The 26,225-nt window shown below is 41.4% G+C and overlaps 1 protein-coding gene across 2 annotated transcripts in view; it reads right to left on the reverse strand.

Moving 5' to 3' along the window:
- Positions 1–26,225, reverse strand: part of PRKAR2B (protein kinase cAMP-dependent type II regulatory subunit beta) — a 200,006-nt gene that overhangs the window by 50,113 nt on the left and 123,668 nt on the right. For both annotated transcript variants that reach the window (XM_030549404.1, XM_030549458.1), the window contains exons 3-4: positions 10,964–11,016; positions 9,480–9,563 (exon numbers count right to left, since the gene is read on the reverse strand). In XM_030549404.1, the coding sequence (XP_030405264.1) occupies positions 9,480–9,563; positions 10,964–11,016 (137 nt within the window). The remainder of the gene's footprint in view (positions 1–9,479; positions 9,564–10,963; positions 11,017–26,225) is intronic.

A 26,225-nucleotide genomic window follows, 5' to 3' on the forward strand; every position in this document is an offset into this window, starting at 1 on the left:
AATATCTAGGAACAAAGAATGTAGACCATATACACAGGATGGGGCACTCTATCTTGGGAAGCAGTGAATCTGAAAAAGATTTTGGGGTCATGATGGATAATCAGCTGAACATGAACTTCCTGTGTGACGGTTGGCCAAAAGAGCTAATGTGATCCTGGGATGCATAAAGAGGGAAATCTCAAGCAGGAGCAGAGATTATTTTACCTCCGTATTTGGCACTGGTGTGACTACAGCTGGAATACTGCATCCAGATCTCGTGTCCACAATTCAAAAAAGATGCTGATAAACTGGTGAGGATTCAGAGAAAAGACATGAGAATGATTAACAGATTAACAGTGATTAATATGTCTTGTACTGATTGAGCTCCTTGAGACTAGCCATTTAGCTTAACAAGAGATGGTTACGGGGTGATCATTATTACAGTCTATATGCACTTATAAGGGGAACAAATATTTAATAATGGGCTCTTCAATCTAGCAGAGAAAGGTATAACAGGAAAGTTGAAGCTAAACAAATTCAGACTGGAAATAAGGCATACATTTTTAACAGTGAGAATAATTAACCATTGGAACAATTTACACAGTTCATGGTAGATTCTCCATCAATGACAATTTTTATATCAAGATTGGATGTTTTTCTGAAAGATATGATCTAGCAATTATTTTGGGGGAAGTTTTGTGGCCTGTATTATACTGGAAATCAGATAGATTATTATACTTCTCCCTTCTGGCCTTAGAATCTGAATCATTGCTTTTAAATATTTCCTAAAAACAAAAGAAATTCACAAAACAAAAATGTATTTAAAATAGATTAAGATCTGAATAGATATTAATTAAATAAAAACATTATTAGCCACCAAAAACTCCCTTTTTCCCATCCACAATATCTCAGCTATAATCACAAATCTCTCCTTGCATACTGTCATACAAATCTCAAGGTTACCATCTCATAGCCAGATCAGCCTTCATTCACCACGTTGTTCACAATAAAACATTCATACATCTTGCCATCGAATAACATATAGTACAGGAAAAAATTCAATTCAGGTATTGTTAAATGAAGTAACATTTCACTGGCAGTTTTGCAGAAACAGAAAAAAAACAATAAAAATTGGTAAAAAAGTCTAGTTGAATAACATAGAAAGCATCACAAGGGTGGCACAGAACAGTCACAAAGTAGAGTTTAAGATACCTAAAAATTTCACATAGCACAAAGTTCTTTGTCTGACTTATTTTATATAATATATGATATGAAGTTATTCAACATCAGTGTAGAAAGCTGGGAGGAACACGCAGAATCCCATCCAATTTGGAGAGAATATCTGGCACTGGGTACAGCTGAACATGAAACAGCTTTGATCCAGAGGATGGATGCAAAGCAAGAAAGATGAAAGCAGTGTGCTGTAATCATGGACTCTAACTCAGATAACACATGGATCTGTGAAATCTGTGTTGCTCTTGAATTGGGCTAGTCAGCCACCATTGGGCAACAGGGGGGCCCCCACAGCTCCCTGCCCCCATTTTATACACACAAAACAATTAAGCGTAAACCCTATGCCCTTATAGCCCACTTGGGACTTTAAGGTTCACATGTCAAAGGCCTCTATTACCCATTTGTTTCTTATTACCCATGACAGAGCACTTTAATCCAGTCCAAGATTGTTAGCTCCCTCCCGTGACATCTGCTTATAAGCAAAACAAAAGACATTCGTTTTTCAAGACCAATTGCAGCTGACTCATATGCCTAAATATGCTTGAATATTAATTAATATTCTCCTTAAGTAACCTTCTTAAGCACATAATTTACCTTTGTTCCCAGATAGCTGCAACTTTGCCTTGCAAATAACCACACATCTCCATCAAGCAGGCTTAATGATACTTCAAACATCTTTGAAGTCAACATGTGTAAGCAAGCCGAACTGGCTGGCTCCTCCCAGAACTTTCCAGCACTGACTGCGTAAACTAATATCTGTTTCCCCTCAGAACAATGGTAAAGTGTTACTTAGATAAAGAACAGCAGCAGTGATGTGCTACAAATATATATTTTAACAAGGGTCTTCACCAAAGTTGTCGCTGTAGTTGCATACCAACAGTACTTGCAGACAGAATGAGCTAATGTAACTATTCATTTGCTTTCTCATTTCATCAGAAATGCTCTTCCAGAACTTTATACAAGGAAGAGACACCAGAAGTTGGCAAAGAAACATATTAAACTACACTCTGCTGGCAGTGATACTTCGTTTCTGAAAAATGTTGGCATAATACAGTGATCACTCTGTGTAATTTAAAGTTAGGGGTGGAGTGGGTGTGATGCTTGCAGATCAGCTGCCAGCTATTGCCAAGGCTGTAGGCATCATCTGAGCACAGACAAATGCATAGCTGGAATCCAGACTAGCTCACCTGTATGTTAATATTGTTCAAGATAGCTGCTGAATTTGTAAAGACATGTTTAGTTTTTAGATTTTACAAAATGCTTGTAAGTTGCTATATGCATTAATCTTACTTATGTCTGTATCCCATGATATAAGGAATAATGTACGTTTTACTTTATAACTGTCAAAAGGCCTGCTCTGAACCTGTGAACTCAGGCAGGAGGAGTGATTGCCTCACCCATCAAGGAGGACTATCAGAACTAGGCAGGCCATTGTGAGGCATCACAATACAAAGACTTTGGTAATTGTCCCTACACAAGCTATATGCAGAAGTGCATGTCAAAAGGGAAATAAAGATAGCTGACATGAATATTTTTCATCTCTTTGCTGTTTGGACTCTGGCAGGGCTGGAGCCAGGAAAAAAAAGCAGATCCCCAGGGTCAAGTTGAGTTAGCCCTAAAAGACATTTAGAGCTGACAGACTATCATCTCTCTGACACCTTTTGGAACAATAGGCTGTAACTTATTTGTGTACACATGTTGCCTGCTCTAACCTGTAAATAATTCATTTATTTTTCCTAGTTAATAAATCCTTAGTTAGTTTACTATAGGATTGGCTACAAGTGTTGTCTTTGGTGTGAAATTTAAGGTACACATTGACCTGAGGTAAGTGACTGGTCTCTTGGGACTGGGAGCAATATTTTAAATATTTTGTCATCTTTATTGTAAATGACCATTTATCACTAAATCCAGCTTGCCCAAGTGACTTGTGTGCCCATGGGTGACTGTCTGTGACTCCAAGGTCAGACTGTTATAGTACTCCAGGAATTCACATTTGCTACTGGGTTGCTGAAATATAGTTACAGAACATACCACCCGTTTTGGGTGTCCAGACAGCATGACAATCTAGTGAGGGTGTCAGAATTTTTTGTTTTTTTGAATATTTGCAATTTAATATAATCCAATCCACTCCTAAAGTAAAATGTGCACATAAAATGATCTTAGACATCCCTGACAGAGATAATATAATTATATCCAGGGAGGGATAGACTACATCAGCAGCATGGAAATCATCGTGACCTTCCTTGCATTTCGGTGGCAAAATAATTTTAACAAGATGCTCCTGGAAGACCCAGACAGCCCCCTACAGCACAGCACAGCACCGAATGTCAAGTCAAAGAGGCATATCTGGTATATTTTGACACCAAACAGCCTAATAAATTTAATATAAAATAAGTCATACATGTAAATAAAGCTAACTGTGTAACAGGATACTTGCCCTTCAGACATTCACCCAGTCTATACAAACTAGCTGCAGATATCAAAGCACTATACCTGTATGCATGTAAAATTAAATGCCCAAAATCTTGGTTAACACAGAAGGAAGGTTGCCCACTGGTGACTAGTGTCCTTCCAGAATGTGCAGATTGGCTAAATGTAAACCTCTGAACACCAGGAAAGGAAGAGTTAAAGTAATGCAAATTTAAACTTCAGAAAAACAGGAAATAAAGTGTTAAGGTACAGGCCATCTCCACAATGTAGCTTAAGCTCTGCCCTCTGGAGCTGGCAGTAGCCACTGGGAATGGTTCAGTAAGGGGGCTGCCATAATAAGTAGACATGAGGAAGTTCTAAGAGAATGTACTATTTGTATTGTGATCCACAGATTTGAATTTCAGCATTAATCTGTGTGTACTACAGCTGCCTTTACTGTTAGGTGTAGCTGTATTGAATGGTGAAGGGATCAGTTGGAGCAGTTCTCACTGTGATATGACAAGAGATACATGCATACTTTGAAAGATCAACTATGCCTCATTTTAGTAAGCTGTATTTGCAGTATGTGCACAAGGGTGTCCTCTTGCCATGAGAATTGTCAGCAGTCTTGTGACATAGTGGCCTCCAAGGCTTAGTGAGGGTGAGTGAAGGCAATGTCTCAAAGGAAATCCTCAGGGCAAAGGTGAAGAAGTGGTAACATTTAGCAGTCTTGGGTGGTTTGTGTGGAATAGGCTCAGTATTTGAAAGTAAACCAGGTGTAGTCAGCTATGCCAGACCTAAACCTCAGTTTTGCCTTAGCAAAGAGAAAGTTTTACACTTTGCCCTACAGGGTTCACATGGTCTGTTCCTAAAGCGTTCTATAGTATCTGGAAGGGCAGAATGCTAGCATGCGCATTTGGAGTCAGCCAAGGCATTGTTCAGAAGGCAGAATTAAGGTTGTCATGTGAGGAAGGGGGTATACCTTAACTTTGTATTTTCTGGGTTTTTTAGGATAGATTACTAAAGGACAAAGTGATAAACAATTCAAGGTCGTTGTTGGCATTCATGGAGTAGCTGCAGATGGTGGAGTGATCCTTCTGGGCCCAAGAAACACGCACTGACTGGTGGGATTGCACTGTAACACAGGTTTGGGATGATGAGCAGTGGCTGCAGAAATTTCAGACAGGAAAGGCACATTTCTGGATTTGTGTGCTGAGCTCACCTCAGCCCTCCAGCATATGGACACCAGAATGAATGAGAGCTGCACTAATGGTTCAAAAGCCAGTGGCAGTTGCAGTGTTGAAGCTTAGTTGCAAATCATTTTGGAGTTGGAAAATCCAGTGAGGTCATTGTCATGCAAGCATGTAGGGTCATTAATCCTGCTACATAGGAGCGTGATTGTTAAGGACATGGCAGATATTGTGGACTGATCTGTAGCTATGGGGTTCCCAAACTGTGGTGGAGTGATAGACAGCATGCACATTCCTATTTTGGCCCCATTTCACCTTGCTACAGAATACCTCAGCAGAAGGGGCTACTTTTCTATGAAAGCAGCAAAGAGTCCTGTGGCACCTTATAGACTAACAGATGTTTTGGAGCATGAGCTTTCGTGGGTGAATACCCACTTCGTCAGATGCATGTGACGAAGTGGGTATTCACCCACGAAAGCTCATGCTCCAAAACGTCTGTTAGTCTATAAGGTGCCACAGGACTCTTTGCTGCTTTTACAGATCCAGACTAACACGGCTACCCCTCTGATACTTTTCTATGGTTATACAAGCAGTGGTTGATCACCAGGGACACTTCATTGATACCAATGTGGGCTGGTCAGGGAAGGAGCATGATGCTCACATCTTTAAGGACATAGGAGTGTTCAGGAAGCTGCAAGCAGAGAACATTTTTTCCTAATTTGCGGATTACCATTGGTGATGTTGAAGTGACAATAGCGATCTTGGGGGACTCAGCCTACACCTTGCTCACGAAGCTGTACCCTGGCCACTTTGACAGAGCCAAGGAAATATTCAAGAACTGACTCAGCAGATGAGAATGACAGTTGAATGTGCTTTTGCAAATTAAAGGGATGCTGGTGGTGTTTACTCACTAGATTAGAGCTCAGTGAGAAAAAATATCCCAATGGTTATAGCTGCCTGCTGTGTCCCGTATAATATCTGTGAGGCAAAAGCAGAAAAGTTGCCACCGGGGTGGAGGTGGAGCAGCTGTCTGCTGAGTTTGAACAGCCAGACACAAGGGCCATTAGCGTTCATTGCAGAGCTATGCGGCTGAGAGAGGCCTTAAAACAGTACTTTAAAGGTCAGCCACAGTAATGTGCTGTGCTGGACAGTGATCTGTCTGGCCCTGAAATTTTGGCAGTTGTTTGGAATTGTGTAGTGCTTGGTGTATATTTATGAATATCACACCATCTTTCAATGAACCTATGAATTATGCAGTGCTTCCTATACATTCATAATTACTACACTGTGTTTTTAACTAAACTAATGAGTTCTGTCACGGTGTTGTATTACAAGTAAGGTGTGCTTTGAGTAGTATTAGGCATTCTGTAGTATACCTCATGAAGTAATAAAGATTATTTTTTCCCAAAATATAAAAATTTATTGCGCACCAAAAACAGTACAAAACAATAATGTGCAATTAAAAACCAGTACAGTGCAAACTTATAAAATCAATTAACAGAACTTGAAAAGTAGAATGGTACTATCCATTTAAATTCATTTCTGCCAAATATACACCAGCCAGGGCTCTCACAAGTCCGTGTATGTGAAGCTATGGTTTTCCTTACTATCCCCCAGTGTGGAGTGGTAGAGGTAAGGATGTGGTCCATGATGCCATGTGGAATGTTGAGGGGTATAGAGAGCTGCTGAAATGGAGTTCTCCACTGACTACAAAGGGAGTCGAGCCCACAACTGTTGGGCCTGTATGTCAACAAGAGTGCAGCCCACCCCGCTTCTTTCTTTTCATCAGGGTTAGGCAGTTCCACAGGTGTGGTAAGGGCACTCCTCAAGGCCACAACAGCAGTGATTACAGATAAAACAGACAGATGTATCATTGTATTCACAGTCCCAATGAAAAGAAAAAGTTAAGTTTCAGAATTCCCTTCCCTTATTCCCATAAGAGTTTTAAGCAAGACATGGAACCATAATGGTCCCGTCTGACCTTAAGTCTATGAGTCTATGTCTGCACAGCAACACTCTCCAACCACAGCCATGGTGTGTATGGCCTGCCAGAGTGTGGGAGGGACAAGGAGGGAATCGTTCAGTTGTATAAAACAATGAACTTACGCCCCTATTTCCATGAGTACGAGTACATGGCAATGGCTCTAAATATTGGCACTATTTTCCACAGGCAGTGGTGATGTTAGCTGATATCTCAGTCCCAAGGGTAACAAAGTACTTGTTCTGCTAGTGAAGGCAGGGGCTGGACTCGATGACCCTTCAGTGTCCCTTCCAGTTCTATGAGATAGGTAAAGGCACAGAGAACACAACTGCTGGTGGTGTCCTGAAGCCATCCAGGCCCATATACCACTAGCCTGTTTACTGCAAAGATGCCTGCCGAAGTCATTACAGACTGGCATGGAAAATTGTGCTACCACAGAGGAAGAAATAAGGCTAACATCCCTCCCTAAAATTTTCATTGAGATCTCTCAGGAGGATACAAGGGACATTACTATGCACATGAACAAACTGCTCTGCAGTCCCATCCCCACCTAACCCTACAGGGGAATGAAAAGCAGATAACTTTAAATTTGTTGTTGTACCTCTACCACTTCTCGTAGAAGTAAAACAATGAAAAGTAGATATCTGAGTCCTACTAATACGTTTAGCACTATACAAAAAACGCATGCACACACTTACCTGAAATTCCTTCCCCTGGATCAGGCTCGTCCATGCTCAGTTGGCGGGACTGAGTAGACTGTGGAAGAGTCTTGACAACCCTCCCTCTGCCCCTGTATCCCATCTCCGCAGAGCAGGGGAAAGGGGACAGCCTGGCTCAGGAGAACATGGAGTTGCTGAGGTCTGAACGGTGAGTGCTTTTCTTAAAGAGACAGTGCAAGCTTTCTGAGATTTCCCTTGCAGCCAGCTCACACAGTCTTTGTTTGTCTGTCTCTCTCCTCCTCCCCACTGCCCATGTACCTCATTTCTGCAGAGCAGGCGAGGAGAGACAGTGCTCAGGACAGCTTTCAATGAGTGCCGTAAAGAGACAGCACATGGCATCTCTCAGAAACTTCCACAGCAGCGAGCGCGCACGCTCTCTGTCACACACACTCACACACACACACGCTCTGTCTCTTTCTCACTCACCTCCCAACACATACTTGTATTATTGTTGTTACTTCTTGGTACTTCCTGCAATAAACATATATTCTCTGTAATGTTATTCTTTCAAAGTATGTTATTTTAGTGTTTTGACTGGTCTATGCATTTCATAATTTTTATTTCTCTTACACTTATATTTAATTCTTTGAATAGTGAGTTCCAAAATGCCTAACATGTCCTGGCTGGAGTAATTATCCCTATGGTAACTTTTTAAAAATATATATTATATCTAGGTTTTTTTGTCTCTACTGGTGGTGCACATCCACACATTATCTTGGTGCACATTACAAAATTTATTCCGCACATGGGTGGAAAAAATTAGAGGGAACACTGGTCTCTGCCAAACATGGCACAGAGCTCACTGTAAAAGCAGCAAGTCTGTGGCTTGGCACCAGGTCGACTGTTGGCCTCCCTGGGCTTACGATATGCCTGCTGCGGTTCCTTTGCTTTCATGCAGCACTGCTGCTGATTCCCATCATATCCCTTTGCTTATATTCCCTGTGCAATCTTTTTCATAGATATTCACATTTCTATGACTGGTCTGTAGCTGTTCCTGCACATTTTCTTCTCCCCACAGGCCCAGGAGATCCAACACCTCCTGTCTACTTTAGGCAGGAGCGGATCTGGAGTGTGCAGATGGCCTGGTGAGCTGCACACAAGGGAGAGCGGGGCTAGGTGTGCTTGTCAAACTGGGCAATCAGGAAAAGGCATTTCAAAAATACATGGGTGTTTTAAAACGGTAGGAGATGCTTCCACTCTCCGTGACCCCTGTCCAGTGGAGTTCACAATTGTGATCAGAGTGGTCAGTGTCAGGCATTGTAGAAGAGCTGCTGGAGGACTGTTAGAGTTGAATGTAGACCCTGTATAATCTACGTCACACTGCATCAACCACGGCTCAATGCCATTCAGGGAGGTGGCATCACTGCTGCTGTAACAGGGCGCTTACATTGGCAGGAGACAAATTTGAGCATGGACATGTGCATAATTAGGTCATTGCAAGGAAACTCATGCAAACCTAACTTTGTAGCATAGACCAGGCCTTAGATTGTATACTGTTTGGGGCAGGGACCTTGCCTTATGAGGTTTCTGAGAGGCATTTAGCACACTTTTGGAGGCTATAAAACAAACAACATCAGAAGCAACTTTCTTAACATTTTGTAATTAATTGATGTGCATTTATATGTATCAACACTTTTTAATCTCTTAAAACAGTTTTTAAATAAGCCTCTGAAAAGGCAAAACATTTTACAATCATGTTAATGTATTTCACTTCCACCAATATCAGGGTTATGTTACTTGGTACTAAAGGAAAGAACTGTGCTGTATACACCTCACAAATTTTCATAATACTTTTCTTTTTGTGAAATGTGCATCTATACAGCTTACAAAAAGCTCAAGACGGGCAGCAGCAAATCTCTTAGTACCTTACAAGATGTAAGTTTGTTTAAAGAATGTCTATACCAAACTCTAACTGAATTCAATCTTATTGACACTACTAAATATTGCTCACTGTAAAGAATCTCTTACCGGATCTAGGTTCTTAAAAAGAAGAATGTCCTTGCAAGCCTCTTGCAATCTGTTTCGTTGATCATCTGTTTTGGGGTAAATAATCTGAAAGATATAATAGAAATTTCTGGTTTAATTTTCTTTTCTCAGTGCAGAACCTTAAAAATGAAAAGAGCACATAGTTGAACTCTGAACTAACCCTGCTAACAAAGTTTATATAACAGTATGACACCCTTGGCAGCATTCTTGTCTCAAAACCATAAGGACTTGGGTACATATTCAATAAAGACATTATACCACAGCAGCGCTTAATTTGTAAGGAAAGAGGTGCCAAGGCTCAAGCAATTTTTTACATTCATAACTGATGCACCAAGCCCAGAGATGCCAGAACTATGAATGGCCAAGCCTATGGGTGCCAGGGCTCAGCCCTGGCAAACCCTGGCACAAATTAAGCACTGCACCACAGTATTAGGGAGAGCAGCATTAATCTGTTAGTGCTTAGCCAGCCACTATACCACTAACATCCAATTCATTTTTGCAAATCCTCGTGGGATACCTTGAGAGTTCAAATTTTGTTATTTAAAACAACTTACTATTGTTCTCAGTTTATGTTTCAAACACAGTGGGGTGATATGTAACACCAAAGTCATGTGTCCCCTTGGAAATGTTTTTTATTTGCCATGATTATTTCCCATATCATTTTCCAACACTTTTGCACATCAGATCTGGGTTAATTTACATCAGAATTTTCACACAGTAAATAAACTGCATAGCATCCAAGTGGGGTACAGATGTACTAAATTAGAAAAGAAGACTAACCCATCCCAGTTTAGTAACGTGATTGGCAACCAAACTGTTTGTTTCATCCACAGTCTTAAGAAGGTGTAATGAAGCATCATAGCTGTAACACCATATGTAAGGTATCACTTTTAAACTACTTTTAAAATATTGCAATCAACTGAGTTGAGGCACAGCTTCAAAAATTGCCTTAAAATCATACTTGCACTACTTTATCCTCAAAGTTAATGTAATATCTTTGAAGGAATGACTTACTGAGTTATTAAAAATATTAGTTTTGTTAATCCAAACAAATAACTATTGCATTTCTAAATAAGAAAATATCTGCACAATTTTATGTTTTTCCCCCTGGAAAGATACTAGTACTGCTGCAAAATTATAAGGCTATCAAGTGACTACTTTAAGACACAGGGCCCTTTGGGCAAATATATCATTGAACAAGAAAGGTCTCATCAAAAGTCTAGGTATCACAAGGGAGATCACTCAAAACATTTTTTAATATTTAAAAAATTGGGCCCTACACAGGGACCTAGTATAGGAATTAAAGGGATGACAGTCCTTTGGAACAAAGTCTCATACACTGTCAAAGAATACTGAAAAAGAATAGTTACATTGGTTCCATAACTACTATCATCAGTGACCTCTTTGTTTTTATTTCTAATGTCTGAAAACTGAGAGGTAAGCATTTCACCCAATGAGTTACATACCCTTGACTCTGTGTCATCCTCTTCTTCATCAGGATTGTAAGCTTCTGCACATACTAAAACAAAACAAAAATGAAGAGTTTAAGCTGATTCTCAAAAGGCAACATATTCTATAAGCATTTACAGAAATAATAACAGAAAACACATCACGTGCAATACTGAATTGTAGTAACTGATAATTTCGCTCTGTTCTCTTCCTGTTAAGGGCTACTGTTTCATGAAGCATATTATTGTTGTTAAATATTTATATTACACTAGTGTCCAGAGATCCAAACCAGGTGTGGAGCTCCACCGTGCTAGGCACCCTATAAACTGCCTACAATGTCCATTTCATAAAACTTTAGAGTTTCAATAATTTAACGAGCCCGATACAACTCTCTGTGGAATCAATGGAAAGCCTCCTGCTGATTTTACTACAGTTGGATTAGGTCCAGAGTAAATGGAAATATGCCCATAAAAAGGACATTTTAAATCTGTTGAACAACTACAGTATTGTATCTCTAAATAAACAGAATATTCTTATAAACAGTATTATGGTAGCTGTAGTATTTCAGTGATGACTGAGTCAGGTTTTAGGGTAACCGATTTACTTAAAAATAACTCAAAGTAAACAGTAGTGATCTGTTGTAAATCTAGCATGGCTGTATGCTCTGTCTCACACTCTGCAACTGGTTTCTGTCTGTCTGTGAGAGTTAGTGTGTCAAGAGGAAGCATAGTGCAGTACTGCATAGCGTCTTGCAGCATGTATAAACACAACAGACTCCCTGCGACAGCATAGCGCACTTCTCGTTTCCCCCCCCCACCTCCAATTCTCTACACTAACAGATTCTAAAACATTTATTTAACTTGATATCTTTTATGTTATCATCACTGTATCAACAGGTCTCAGTCAGTCTTTTCAGACATTTTAACAGCCTTCTAGATCTATTGAGAAGAAAACTGAATTTAGGTTTATCTATGTCTTAAATAATCTTTTTAATCTCTTCACACAACCGGAAGCTGGATCAATCCATTAAGGTATTTTTGTTCTTTTAGTGTATCTGTTCTCCCTTCACTCTTCCTTGATATATGTTCATTCTCATTCTGTCTCATTCTTAGGTCATTAGCAGCTTCTTTCAAAAAATGGTTTCCATTTTCTATCATAACTGACTACTGATGATGTGACATTTCTTTAATCACTGTAGTTTGTTCTGGACAATGCATAATCTATGGTTTATTAATTGACAAAGGCCTTGTTCTTTTTGTTATAATTTTGATCTGTCAGTCTTTCTGCCAGGACTACAGAGTGATCTGTCTTCCTCTGGTTAGGTCTTATATCTTGTAATTGAGTATGTATATGTTTATTTTATAACTGTTCAGCCAGTGGTTTTCAACATTTCAGAAGCATTGCTCTGTAGCTGAATAGCACTAAATGTGCAATTTCTTTTCCATCAATTGCTTATTTGAGCTACTTCTTCACTCAATAGCTAAATAATTAGTGATACTATATGTAATTCATTACACTAAACATATGGGCAGAGAAAAGTCAACATGCTTTCACCACTGGTAAGCTCTAAATTTATGCATACTTTGCATACACAAGAAAACATTATTAGAAAGAGATCATGGTATATCGCGCTGATAGTGTTAAATAACTTTTCTACTCCACACTGAGAGTAGGGAATATACTTCCTTTTATAGTTTACATTTAATCCTTGCAATATTTATTATCAGTTTCTGACTTCCACTTTGTCAAGACTGGATTTTTTTTAATTTACACACACACCCACACCATTCTCTTTACTTATGTGGTTAGTTGCAGCTCATAGTACTACAAACATAATTTATTTACTGATTCTAGACATTTTGGCACAAGAATTAGTTACAATAAAATTAATTGCACAGGAAAGTCTCTTAAAATCATATCCTCATTATGGAATAAATTGTAACAGTAACCATTAAAGCATATTTCACAGTTCCAGAAGCTCACTGGTGTAATGGAAGAGCTATCACTTACTAAAGGAATCACTCAGTTTCTTGTATCAAGTGACTATCAAGAAATAACTCTATAAAATAAAGGTTGAGTAGTGCTATGTAACATGTATTTAAGGCAGCAACATTATCATATAAAAAGTTCCAACTGATTATTGGTGTATAACAGCACTTAGTGATCCAAGACTCCTCACACAAGATAGTGTGTATATAGACACCAAGGGCAGTGGCCTTGGGGTATGTCTACACTATGGGATTAGTCCGATTTTACATAAACCGGTTTTGTAAAACAGATTGTATTAAGTTGAGTGCATGCGGCCACACTAAGCACATTAATTCGGCGGTGTGCGTCCATGGTCTGACGCTAGCGTCGATTTCTGGAGCGTTGCACTGTGGGTAGCTATTCCGTAGCTATACCATAGTCCCCGCAGTCTCCCCTGCCCCTTGGAATTCTGGGTTGAGATCCCAGTGGCTGATGGGGCAAAAATCATTGTCGCGGGTGGTTCTGGGTAAATGTCGTCACTCATTCCTTCCTCCGGGGAAACAACGGCAGACAATCACTTCACGCCCTTTTTCCCTGGATTGCCCTGGCAGATGCCATAGCACGGCAACCATGGAGCATTTTTTTTTACTGTCACCGTATGTGTACTGGATGCCACCGACAGAGGCGTTACTGCAGAGCTACACAGCAGCATTCGTTTGCTTTTGCATGATAGCAGAGATGGTTATCAGTCATTGTGTACTGTCTGCTGCCATTGTAAATTGGCAATAAGATGATGGTTATCTGTCGTTCTGTACTGTCTGCTGCTATCATGGGTGCCCCTGGCTGAGGTCGGCCGGGGGCGCAAAGGCAAAAATGGGAATGACTCCCCGAGTCAATCCCTCCTTTATGATATCTAAAAAAAGAGTCAGTCCTGCCTAGAATAAGGGGCAAGTGTACTAGAGAACCAGTGTATCAGAGAGCACAGCTGCTCCATGTCAGATCCCGCAGAAATGACGAGCTGCATGCCATTCACGGAGGTTGCCCCTGCAACAACCCTATCCGTTGCTTCCCTCCTCCTCAACCTTCCTGGGCTACCGTGGCAGTGTCCCCCCCCATTTGTGTCATGAAATTATAAAGAATGCAGGAATAAGAAACAGTGACTTGTTAGTGAGATAAAATGAGGGGGAGGCAGCGTCCCGCTCCTATGACAGTCCAGGTAGAACATTAAGCAGTGCGGGGGAGAGGAGCCCAGCATCCCGCTGCTATGATAGTCCAGGCAGTACAGAATCTTTTTTTTACACATGACAGGGAGGGGGCTGACGGAGCTCAGCCTCCAGTTGCTATGATGAGGACCGTTACCAGCCGTTCTGTACCATCTACTGGGAATGACCAGGAATCATTCCCATTTTTATGCAGGCACCCCCGGCCAGCCTCACCTGAGGCCAGCCAGGAGCACTCATGGGCTGATGGTGACGACGGACAGCAGTCATATTGTACCGTCTGCCACTGGGGAGGGGAGAAGAGCGGATACTGCTCTTCACTGCTGCAGCATCGCGTCTACCACCAGCACTCAGTAGACATAGGGTGACATTGAAAAAAGTCAAGAAACGATTTCTTTCCCTTTTCTTTCACGTGGTGGGGGGAGGGAGTAAATTGACGAGCTATATCCTGAACCAGGTCGGACAATGTGTTTGAACCTACAGGCACTGGGAGCTCAGCCAAGAATGGAAATAGTTTTCGGAGACTGCTGCGGACTGTAGGATAGCTGGAGTCCTCAGTACCCTCTCCCTCCCTCCATGAGCGTCCATCTGATTCTTTGGCTTTCCGTTACGCTTGTCACGCAGCACTGTGTAGCCTGGAGATTTTTTTCAAACGCTTCAGCATTTCATCTTCTCTAACGGAGCTCTGATAGAACAGATTTGTCTCCCCAGTGTCAGATCCAGTATCTCCCGTACGGTCCATGCTGGAGCTCTTTTTGGATTTGGGACTGCATCGCCACTCGTGCTGATCAGAGCTCCACGCTGGGAACACAGGAAATGTAATTCAAAAGTTTGCAGGGCTTTTCCTGTTTACCTGGCCACTGCATCCGAGTTCAGATTGCTGTCCAGAGCGATCACAGTGGTGCACTGTGGGATACCGCCCGGAGGCCAATACCGTCGATTTGCGGCCACACTAACCCGAATCCGATATGGTAATACCGATTTTAGCGCTACTCCTCTCGTTGGGTAGGAGTACAGAAACCAATTTAAAGAGCCCTTTATATCAATATAAAGGGCCTCGTAGTGTGGACGGGTGCGCCATTAAATCAGTTTAACGCTGCTAAAATCGGTTTAAACGCGTAGTGTAGACCAGGCCTTGGAATGCAGTTATGATCAGAAAGAACAGCAACATCGATTTAGCAGGTCTGGTGAAGACACAATAAGTCGATGGCAGAGCACTTTCCTGTCGAATTCAGTACTCCACCTCTCCTAGAGGCAGACGCTAAGTTGACAGGACAACGCCTCCCATCAACATAGCATAGTGTAGATACCGCTTAAAGTCAATGTAAGTTACATCACTCGGAAGGGGTGATTTTTTCATCTATAACCCATAATGTGTAATAAGTTGAGAATCACTGACTATACTATTATTCCTGGGGAAATTCTGCACCACTGCACATGGGCAGAATTCATGTGCCACACAGAATTTTTTTTTCCAGCAGAAAATACATTCTGCCAGAAACATGCTGCAATTATGTTTTTCACTCACCAGGGGCCACTGTGATGTCACAACAGAGCAGCTGCTCCCAGGCTGGAGCAGACCAGCTGCGGCTAGGTAAGAGAAAGAGGCTGCCTTCCTCACAGTGCCCTGCCTGTGGGGCCAGGTCAGGAGGAATGGGATGGGGTGGGGGAAGATGGACGATGTGGGGCACATGAGGCTATTCAGAAAGACTAGTGGGGGAACAGACTGGGGCAGGGGCTGAATAGGAGTGGGGGTGCAGGAACATATGGGTATGGAGTGGAGGGTGCAGAGCTATGTGGGGGAAAAGAGGTGGCTGAGTGGGGGTGCAGGGACACATAGGGATGGGGCAGATGTGTCTGACTGAATGCAAGAGGCCAGGGATCAGCTAGGGTCTGCATTGGGGAGGCTCCCTAACAATCTCTCCCTGCTCAAAAAACCCCCTGTTCCATACTTCTCCCACCCACATCCAACAGCCCTCCAAGTTCACCCCCAGGCTCCTTCCCAGCAATGACTTCCCTCTCCCTCAGCTCCTCCATTACCTCTGACTCCCCCAAGTCTGCACTTCTTCTGGAGGGTGTGGTAAATAAGTTTCTGCATTGTAGTTTAAATGTATTATTACTCAAAAATCTGTATTAATATGCCCAGTAAAGAGTCTCTTTGTCAAAAAACATGTCCTGAATCTTTTTTGTCGTCTGTATTGTTACAGACATAGTTGCTGACACATATTTTGAAATAAATTACTAAAATAATTGAAACTGGCCTGATTATATTGTGTTATTTTAACATATAAAATATCCAGAATTTTAAAATATTGTGTTCAGAATTTTTAAATTTTTGGCGCAGAATTCCCCCAGGAGTAATACTAATATACCACAAAATGGTTGAAATAATTGAAAGAAAAAAGTATTAAAATATTGACAGTTGATTTTTACTGAACTATCTATCAGGTGGATGTCAAAAGCTTTGGTGGTGCAATAAGATTGTCAGTGATGGACATAAACTGTATCTACAACCAGGCCACCTTAAGATGGAGCAAAGGAGTGCTTGATTTGCAGATAGCTCAGTGGTCTGCACATTGGCCTGCTAAATTCAGGGTTGTGAGTTCAATCCTTGAGGGTGCCATTTAGGGATCTGGGGCAAAAATCTGTCTGGGGATTGGTCCTGCTTGGAGCAGCGGGTTGGACTAGATGATCTCCTGAAGTCCCTTCCAACCCTGACATTCTATGTCTTTGCGATGATGATTTAATGAACAATGTTCATAAACTATTAAGATAATTTCCACTATATTTAATGACCAAATATATTATAATAAATAGAACAGAAAACTAATCTAACCACTTACTACAAAACTACTACAGCCAAAATTTTCAAACCTAAGTAAGAGTGATCTGATTTTCTGAGATGCTAAGCACCCACAATTGACTCAAGAGGGAGTTAGCAATGGAAATATCCACAACTGACAAGGATGTCAGCAGCGGAGAGAGTGAGAAAATGGTAAATATTGTTACATTAATGAGGAAGTAGAAACTGACATTCACATTAATAACCAAAGCAACTATGTGGTTTTCTGTTGAATCTATCCTTACTTCCCCTTAATCCCACAAGTGCTTCCTATCAAGTCTATTCATGTCATGTCTTAACCTAGATTGTAAAATATATGGAGCGTAGCACATTGTTTTTTGTCGTTAAACCAGATGTACTGTGTGTGTGTGTGTGTGTGTGTGTGTGTGTGTGTGTGTGTGTGTGTGTGTGTGTGTGTGTGTGTGTATACACATGCTGCATCCACATAAAACAATAGGATTTAATGAGAGAATGGATATAGGGGATGTGATAGAACAGGCGTGGCCAAACCACAGTTTGTGAATCACATGCAACTCTTTTTTACAGCTAAAGTGCAGTCCGCAGAGCCCCCCACACTCCTCCTTTTCCACCTACCAGACTGCTGGGGGGAGGAGCTTCGGGCATCTGACCTGTGGCAGGGTGGTGGGACTAAGGGCTTTAGCCCCATGGGTAGGGGGGTGTTGAGGCAGAAGCCATGCACCCCGGTAGGCGCCACCCTGCAGGGCAAAAACCCCGTGCCCCAGCGGGCACCGTCCTGCAGGGCAGGTTGTGCATGTCTTGCGGCTCTTGAACATTTGAAGATTATTATATGCAGCTCAGACGGTCAGTAAGTTTGGCCACCCTTGTGACAGAAGATTAAAAGATGACACTGAGTTTACAAACCTGACAGTAAGGACAGTGAATTTAAGTGAAAGAAAAAGAGGTGGAGCACAAGTAGTTGAAGACAAAAAAAACTGGTTTGGGAGAGAACATGTGTGAGATCATGGTAAGACAATCAAGAGATGTCAGAGGCACTAAGATGCAAGACAGGCTACCTCGAGCTAAAGTAAATATGGAAATTATTTGCATAAAAGGGACAGCTAGAACTAAAAGAGCAGATGAAGTCACCAAGAACTTTTGGAGGTAGAAGAAGAGATCAAGAAAGAACCTTACAGAGTTCTGACAAGCAGGGGGAGAGAACAGGCAGATGATGCACTAAAGATGCTAAATAAAGGAGCAGTCAGCAAGATAGGAGAAGAACCTGGAAAGCACAGGAGTCACAGAAGCCAAGAAAAGAAAGACAATAGCTAACACTAGAACTAAATAAGCAAACCGGTCAACAATTAGGATAGACAAGTGCCTTTTTAACTTATTGAGAAGGATTTTTGAGACAAAAGGGAAGCAGTAGTTAGGGAGCCTAGAGGGACTGAAAGAAATTGAGTTTTTGGTTTTTTTTAAATCTGACACAAGCGCATGCTTGAAAGCTAAGGGAAATAGTCAGAGGACAGAAAGTGGCTAAAGGTATGGATGATGGTAGATGCCAAGGATGACAGGAGTTGAAAAGTGATGGGTTCAAGGGAACAGAGATCAGATGCAGATGATAAAAGGAGGCCCTCATAGTCAGAGACCAATGTAAAGAATGAGCAAGTTAGAAAATGGGAAGGAAGGAGATGATGAGAGAACTTTCCAACTATTGTCAAGTTTTGTTTTTGTGGTAAGAGAGGGTTAAGGAGGCAGGGGATGCATAAGAAGTTGAGAGATAACTGAAGGTGGTCTGAGCAAGAAAGCCTGCAATGAATATGGAGCTGCTCTATAATACTTATGTAATGTATGTTGGCTTGGTTATTGGGATGGTGATTTCTGCATGAGTATTTTGTTTTAAGCATTTCTCATCAAAGGTCTATCAGATAGGAAGGAGAAGATAGGTCAAGATGATTACCTATCAGTTGCCACTTCAGAGTTGTTTGGGCAACCCCAAAACTATTGACTATAACAACTCTGGCTCTTACTAGTCTGCTTAAATATTTTGACCTGGTAAAGACAAAAATCCACCAACACTTGAATAAGCCTCATTCAGAACAAAGAAGATGGATTTACAAGCACACTCTCTTGGAGGTATAGGGAGAAGCAGACTGAAAAAGCCCGTCAGACACAGGTATCCATGGGGAGTGTCTGAAGAAGACAGGCCTCCCTAGGTTGCCATTATGGGAAGGGAGAACATTATGTAAGACAGACATGTTCAGGTGGTTTGTTGTTTTAAAATAATTTGTTCTTTAATGCTTTGTTCAGACTACTAAATAAAATACTCTGATATAAGAAGGCTGTTGGTCACTATATCCCTGGTTACAGGTTCCTGAAAGGAAGAAATGCAGGTGCTTCAAAATCCAGTCAGACTCTAAGGAAGACAAGCAATTGGTATTGTGACAAAGTCAGGCTGGATGGCTGCAAGAGAGTCCTGGAAGGCCGATATATTAGCCCTAGAATGTTAAAGGCCCTTTTTCCTACAAGCAGAGAAGGGGTTACCTCTGGTCAATTATGGACAGTTAAATCCAATTAAGGGCTGCCTGAGGCCTTTAAAAAACCCTTCTCTGGGGAGAGGAAAGGAGAGAGAGAGAGAGAAAGACAAACTGCTGCCAGGCTAGTGGCAACAGGGAAATAAACTACTCCAGGGTGAGAGGCTGTGCCCCTTCTCATAGGGGAGATAGCCAAAACTGAGTGCCTGCTAGGAGAATGACTGACACCCCAAGGCAACCAACAAGATGACACCTGGCCCCAATGACAGGGGCAGGGAAAGGTATCTGCCTGGGTTTTTGTTTAAGACTATTTCCCTTTTTTTTTTTTTTTGGAGGGGGATCACCCTTAGACCGACCCTCAGACCTACCCTGAAAATAAATCAAGGGAGCACAGATGGGGGTAGGTAAACCCTGCCTGAGTGGGGCTGATTACCCCAGGCCCACCACTGCCTGAGGGGGAAGCGCTAAGGCTGGCGAGAGAAAAGAGGTGCCTTGCCACAGTATATACAAGGTACAGTAGCCAGGTCCTTGTCTAAGAGGGGAAATCTTGTGTGATTCCACATTGTGTCAAGTAAGGAGCTAACATCTATGGGCCTGCACTCACAAAAAACAAAAAGGAGGCAAAGTGCAACTAGCCATGTAACCATGACAAACCCATTAACAAGAAAAGGAATAATATGTGTGCACTTCTTTGGAACAGAATGGAACCTCTTATTTGGGGAGGAAGTAGGATACATTTATAAGAAATCTTGCAATGGATGATTGTTTATATTTTATTATAGGTGGCTCTGGTAGCAAGGCCTCTAGTTAAATTTGCGTAATACTTTTCATTATAATTTTAATTTGCTTTAATTTACTTTAAACTTGATTAAATTGTGGGCATGGTTTCAGACAGCAATTTGTTTGTTTTGTATCTTAAATTGTTTACAATTAGCTCTGCACTGGTATTTTTGGCCCTTCTATGTCTCATACTGCTCCACAAGCACTTCTCTGCCCAATTGAGCAACACCACCGACAGATTCCAGAGACAGTGTCATCCTTGTTTTCCTCACGTGGCAGGATGGGAACCATTATTCAGAGCAGGGGTTCCAAGCCTGTTTTATATCAACACCATTCCTATATAGCTAGGACTAAGCAACATGCAAAAGGAGAGGGTGGTCACCATCCCTAAAAGAGCATCACAACGCTGAAGTTCAGCAATCTTGAAATACAGCAGCAAGGATAGAGGAGTGTAACTTAGTGGTAGACACCACTGATTTGGCAGACATGCTCTCTACACACATGCACCTCATACATCATTTTAAAGCTTATTATGTCTATTTTAACAATGAAGTATGATGTAGAACTATCAAATGGTACCATTACCCCAGAAAAAGTGATAAACAATGACACCATCAACACATTAAAATGACCACTTTGAAATATTTGTGTTTGTTTCTAGTCGCTTAATGACTATGTATTATTTCAAGATATAAAATCGGAATTCTTTGTGGATTTCTTAAACCATCCCATAGGGTAAAAAAAAAAAAATCTAAGAAATTTGTACTAGTATCACTGAAATGTAATAATGCTCGTGACATTTCTAGTCAACACCATTATCATCATTTTGTTCATCATTATGATCTCTGTCACAAGTGCATGGGTTACCATAGTCTTCACTGCCTTAGCATGTACACAGTTCTGTGCAGGGAAGATTATTCTGATTATAGACACAGTTGATTGTGCAGTGATCCCTACTGTTACATGCACAAATAAGGTCTTGAAGAATACAGGAATTAGTTTACCATTCTCATTTTTCATTCATATTGCAATGGTGATCGAATATCCGGTTTATCTATGTGTGAAGATATCCAAATCTTTGTTTGCCAAGATGCTCTTCCGACATGCTCTTCAAACTGTCCTCACATGGTGGGAGTTCAGCCAGTGACATGTGCTTTTTAATGGCTAGATTGAGATACAAAAAAATCAGATCCCTGTGGGTCTCCTTTTCTTTCTTGCCCTGGTCATACAGCATTGCTACCAACTTTCTTGCTGCAGAAATTGAGGCTTGTCCTTCATGCTTTTCCAGTTTGGCAAGATCTCTGAAGCGGTTATCTAATGTGTTCCATTTTGGGGAATAGTGAACAGCAAGGACCAAAACATCTATATCAGGTGTCCTAATTTACTATGGTTCCTTTGAAACCAAAAGCCATACTGGAGTTTCCTTGTGTCTGCTTCCTCCTGAGTACAGTAGAAGTCTTGGGCTTCTTCAACGCCTTTACTGTTTATGGACTTCACCACTGGAAAAGCCTCCAGCAAGAAGGAGTGTTTGTGTTGGGTGAATTCTTATACTCTCAAGTGCATCCATATATTCACAGAAGAATTTTACAAGTGACTTGTTGGATGCCATGTTCAGAAACTTTTTGCACTGAGGCAACAGGGCATCCACCAATCACCTAGTATTTCTTGCATCCAATCTTAAATCCTGTCCAGCGCTGTCTTATTACCGTTTTCACAGAGCTACTGTTGTCATATCTATCAAATATTTTTATAATAGCATTAGCTTTGTTAAATCCTCTAAGGACCTGCCTCAGTATTCAGCAGCCAAATCATCGAAGCTATGGAATTTGTCTTCAGCCATCATTTATATGACAGTCATGGCATCTCTGGTGTACACTGTGGTGTGCTTCATGGATTCTTTCAGACTGAGATTCCAGCTGATGCCCTCGTTCAAATTTGTCTGTTCTTCTGATTGGTCCTATTGATTGACTAAGAACTGTTGCCATTGAAAGATCATTTCATCTTGCTAAGGACAGGGCTCTGCAGAAAACAATTTCTGGACTGATACAGTATTAACTCCCCACTTAAAGTCTTCCCGGTTAACATTGTTTCATTGCTGATCAATTAGAGAACATGCTCGTTTAAAGTTGCGCAATGCAATGCTCCCTTATAATGTCTTTGGCTGCCTGCTTTGTCCACTGCTTGCAGGAAAAGCAGCCCGTTTTTGGAGCTAGTTGCTGGAGGCCTGGAACCTATCAGCTTCCCACTCCCCTAAATTCCCTGTGTGGCAGCCGCACAGCAGGCTATCAATTGCCAGCAGTTCAGCTGTCCCTCCCACCACTGCCATGTACTGCTCCTGCCCTCTGCCTTGGAGCTGCTCCCAGGAGCCTCCTGCTTGCAGAGGAGAGGCTCATGTCAGGGTCTCCCCCACTGTTCCACACTTACCCCATCTCCATGGGTGGGGGGATGACACGACAGGGCTCAGGACGGAGGGAGCTTCCTGGGAGCAGCTGCTCTCTCAACTTGCTGATCTACTTAACAAGGCAATGTACTTAGAGTGGGGTCAGCCTAATTAAAGGGGCAATGCATATCTCTCTCTCACACACAGGGTGTGTCTCTGTCTCTGTCTGCCATGCTGTCTCCCCTCCCTCCATTCCTGCTGCCTTGTAGTGTGAGGCTACATTCACAACAATGGTTTAACCCTTGAGGGCTCAGCCAAAAGCGAGTTCATCATTTAGCAGTAAGGCATTCCCTGGGAAATATCCCAACCTCTTCCACCCTCAGACTTCACCACCTCAACCAAGCTTCACAATCATCATCATCATGTCTTTTCTCTGGTGAAAGAAATTTCCCTGGAACCTAACCCTCCCCCCCCACATTTACACTAATTCTTATGGGGAAATTGAATTCGCTTAACATTGTTTCGCTTAAAGTCTCAGTTTTTAGGAACATAACTACAACGTTAAGCAAGGAGTTACTGTAGTTGCTGTGATTTGTCCCTCCCTTACCAAACTTAAATTTGGTCTTATTGGTTATGTCAGCAATCATTCTGATGCCAGATTTCTTTACTGGCTGAAGAAGCTGTGTCCCATTAGAATCAAGTGCTCCTCTCATATCTCTCCATTTGTTCATCAACATCTGCTATTTTCAGTAGACTCTCTTGTGCAACTCATGTTACATGCAGTCTAGTGGATATGTTAATAAGTACCTCTGCATGTGGTTCAGAGTCAGATGGGTTTTTTCATATTGTTGATGATCTGGCTAGTAAGAACTGTAACATACTCTTCATCCTCTTCGGTGCAGAGGCAAGCACTTGTTTGTGGACTTTGTCTTCACTACTTCTTGTTAGCCCATCTCTTTCTCGCATAGCTTTTGCATATTTGTAATAAGAAGCTGTGTACTGCCATCCCTAACACTAACACTGACCTGTGCAAAAGTGTCACTGAATTAAAAATCTACCACTATTGGTGCACAGCCTTCAGTGTGAGACTGATCAGGTCAGCAAATTTCAGTTGAAAATATAGAAAAAACTATCATCACTTAAAATGCTTTGACAATTAAGAATATGAAATGTGAAAACATTTCATGATAGTATTTTGCAAAACGTTGATATTTACCATTTTCACCATATGCTAAGGACTTCATTATTTTTGAAAAAAATACACCTCTACCCCGTTATAACGCCACCCAATATAACACGAATTCAGATATAACACAGTAAAGCAGTGCTCGGGGGGGGGGGGGGGGGCTGTGCGCGCCGGCAGATCAAATCAAGTTCGATATAATGCAGTTTCACCCATAACGTGGGAAGATTTTTTGGCTCCCGAGGACAGCGTTATATCGAGGTAGAGGTGTACTTGCCCATGTAAAACCAACAAAAATCTCTTAATATATTATCATTTGGTAGCTTTAACCATCTGGTACCTTTAACATTAAGGTGTAGAAATTAACTTAAACAGTAAAAACTATAGTCATAGTCATGTTGCAGTGTTTCTGGAACTGTGCAAAAAATGACTCTCTCATTTGGGGTACCACTGTTTCACCTTGCCACTTGACAGCTCCACCTCATCTAAACACACATGAAATAAGTGATATATTATTTGGGTATGTGCAGAGTACATTTAACTCCAAAAATATTGCCCTTTTTTGAGAATTGCCACACACCTAGTATAAGTGCAGTGGCAAAAAATGGAATAATGTGGCTCCATAGGATGCCATAGAGATATAGAGAATCAGCCCTCACTAAAATAGGGGCATGGAAAGGGAATAAGAATTTTTCTCCATTTACACATTTGTTGACAATATCACTAGAATTTTAGAATATTGATTTTGGGCACCTACACTGGACAGACATGCTGGAACACCTCCAAACAGTCTTTCATGTCAAAGATCTGCCGACCACACATTCTGTAAATAGGTGCCAACTAAAGCAGCAATTAGGACATTCTGTAAATAGGTGCCAACTAAAGCAGCAATTAGGACATGTAGTCAAAATTCATTCTGAGAAAAACCATTTCCACCAGACATTTAGACAAGTTGATATTCAACATCTGCTTCCTCCACATTTCCAGAAAACCCATTTAGACTTTTTACTGACAAAATTTGCTTTATTTTTAACTAAAAGAATTTGATAACAATTGTGTTTTTTCTCAGTTAACTAATACATGTTATTTTACTCAGCCACAATCAAAATATAAATTAACATTATGAGACAATGTTGGTAACATGTATGAAGGTAAAATAATGTAAGTAACTCTTATTATAAACTAAATGGAATTTTGATAAAACAATTGGCTAATCTACCACACCAGGCACTAATTCTCTAGAAGTACCCAATACAGCCAAACATATGACCTGCTCACCCATATCTGGAATGGCCTTTTAAGTCACCAACAATCCAAGAGCTGGACCAGAAGCAAATTGCAATCCTTCCAAGAGTATGGTCTATTTGCTAAATAGTCATGGAGACACAACATTCAGGGCATCCACATACACATTTGACACCGGTTCTTCTCAGAGTGCAAGAAAGGAGAGAAATCCTTGGATCCCTATAACAAAAATTATCCACTTTTGTTTTGAGGGCCACCCACCCTAAAATATGCAAGAAACCGTTACTCAATATTAGAGACCTCGCAAGCCACCACCCAGTGTCCAACCACCCTTTTTAAAGCAAGCTAATCAAAAAATGAGGAAAATGAAGATTCAAACACCACCTGTTAAGCTACCAGTGCCCTGAATAAATTCCTCTCAGTAAGTCTTCAGCCCAGGGCACAGTACAGATAGAGTACTTGTTGCGCTGATGAATTACCTCCTTCTATCCATAAACAAAGAAAGTCCAGCCATACTCAACCTGCTAGATCTCTCCACTGCATTTGATGCGATTGATCATTAAGTACTCCTGTCCTGCCTCCAAGAGGCTACAGGAGAAATGGCCTGAACTGGCATTAGCTCTTCCTCTCAGAACAGAGCTTGAGGGATACTAAGGAAACTGTTCCTCCACTGCCAAATCTTATGGAATCTCACAATGCTCAATTCCCCTCTCCCATATTTTCCAGCCTCTACATGAAGTTGTAAGGAGGAGGCTGGTGAAGTGCCAGCAATATGCAAGTGACAGACAGTTCTAAGGCTCTTTTTCACCGGTCATCAACAGCACCATCTCTCAGCTCTCTGTGTCTACTCAAAATCACCATGTGATTGAAGGGAAGCTGGCTACAGATTAACTCAGGAAAGAGTGAAATGATGTCAGTAGGAAAAGGAGAGCACTTCGAAAAATGTCTTCTACTACTGAGGGCAGTAGGAGAAAAATGAGTCCTTACTCTGAATCTGAAGCAACAAGCCAGAGGCAGCTTTATTTTGAGCAATTGCAAATGCACAGGAGAGTACTCACGGGCAAGGGTTCCCCTCCCAAGGCAGGTCTCCGTTAGATAAACAATTAAGGCAAGCATTTATACCTTTTGTCACATACAGTAATGATCAACAGCTGCATTTTGTTTATACA

Source organism: Gopherus evgoodei, chromosome 1 (assembly GCF_007399415.2).
Source record: "Gopherus evgoodei ecotype Sinaloan lineage chromosome 1, rGopEvg1_v1.p, whole genome shotgun sequence".
Lineage (NCBI taxonomy): Eukaryota > Metazoa > Chordata > Testudines > Testudinidae > Gopherus > Gopherus evgoodei.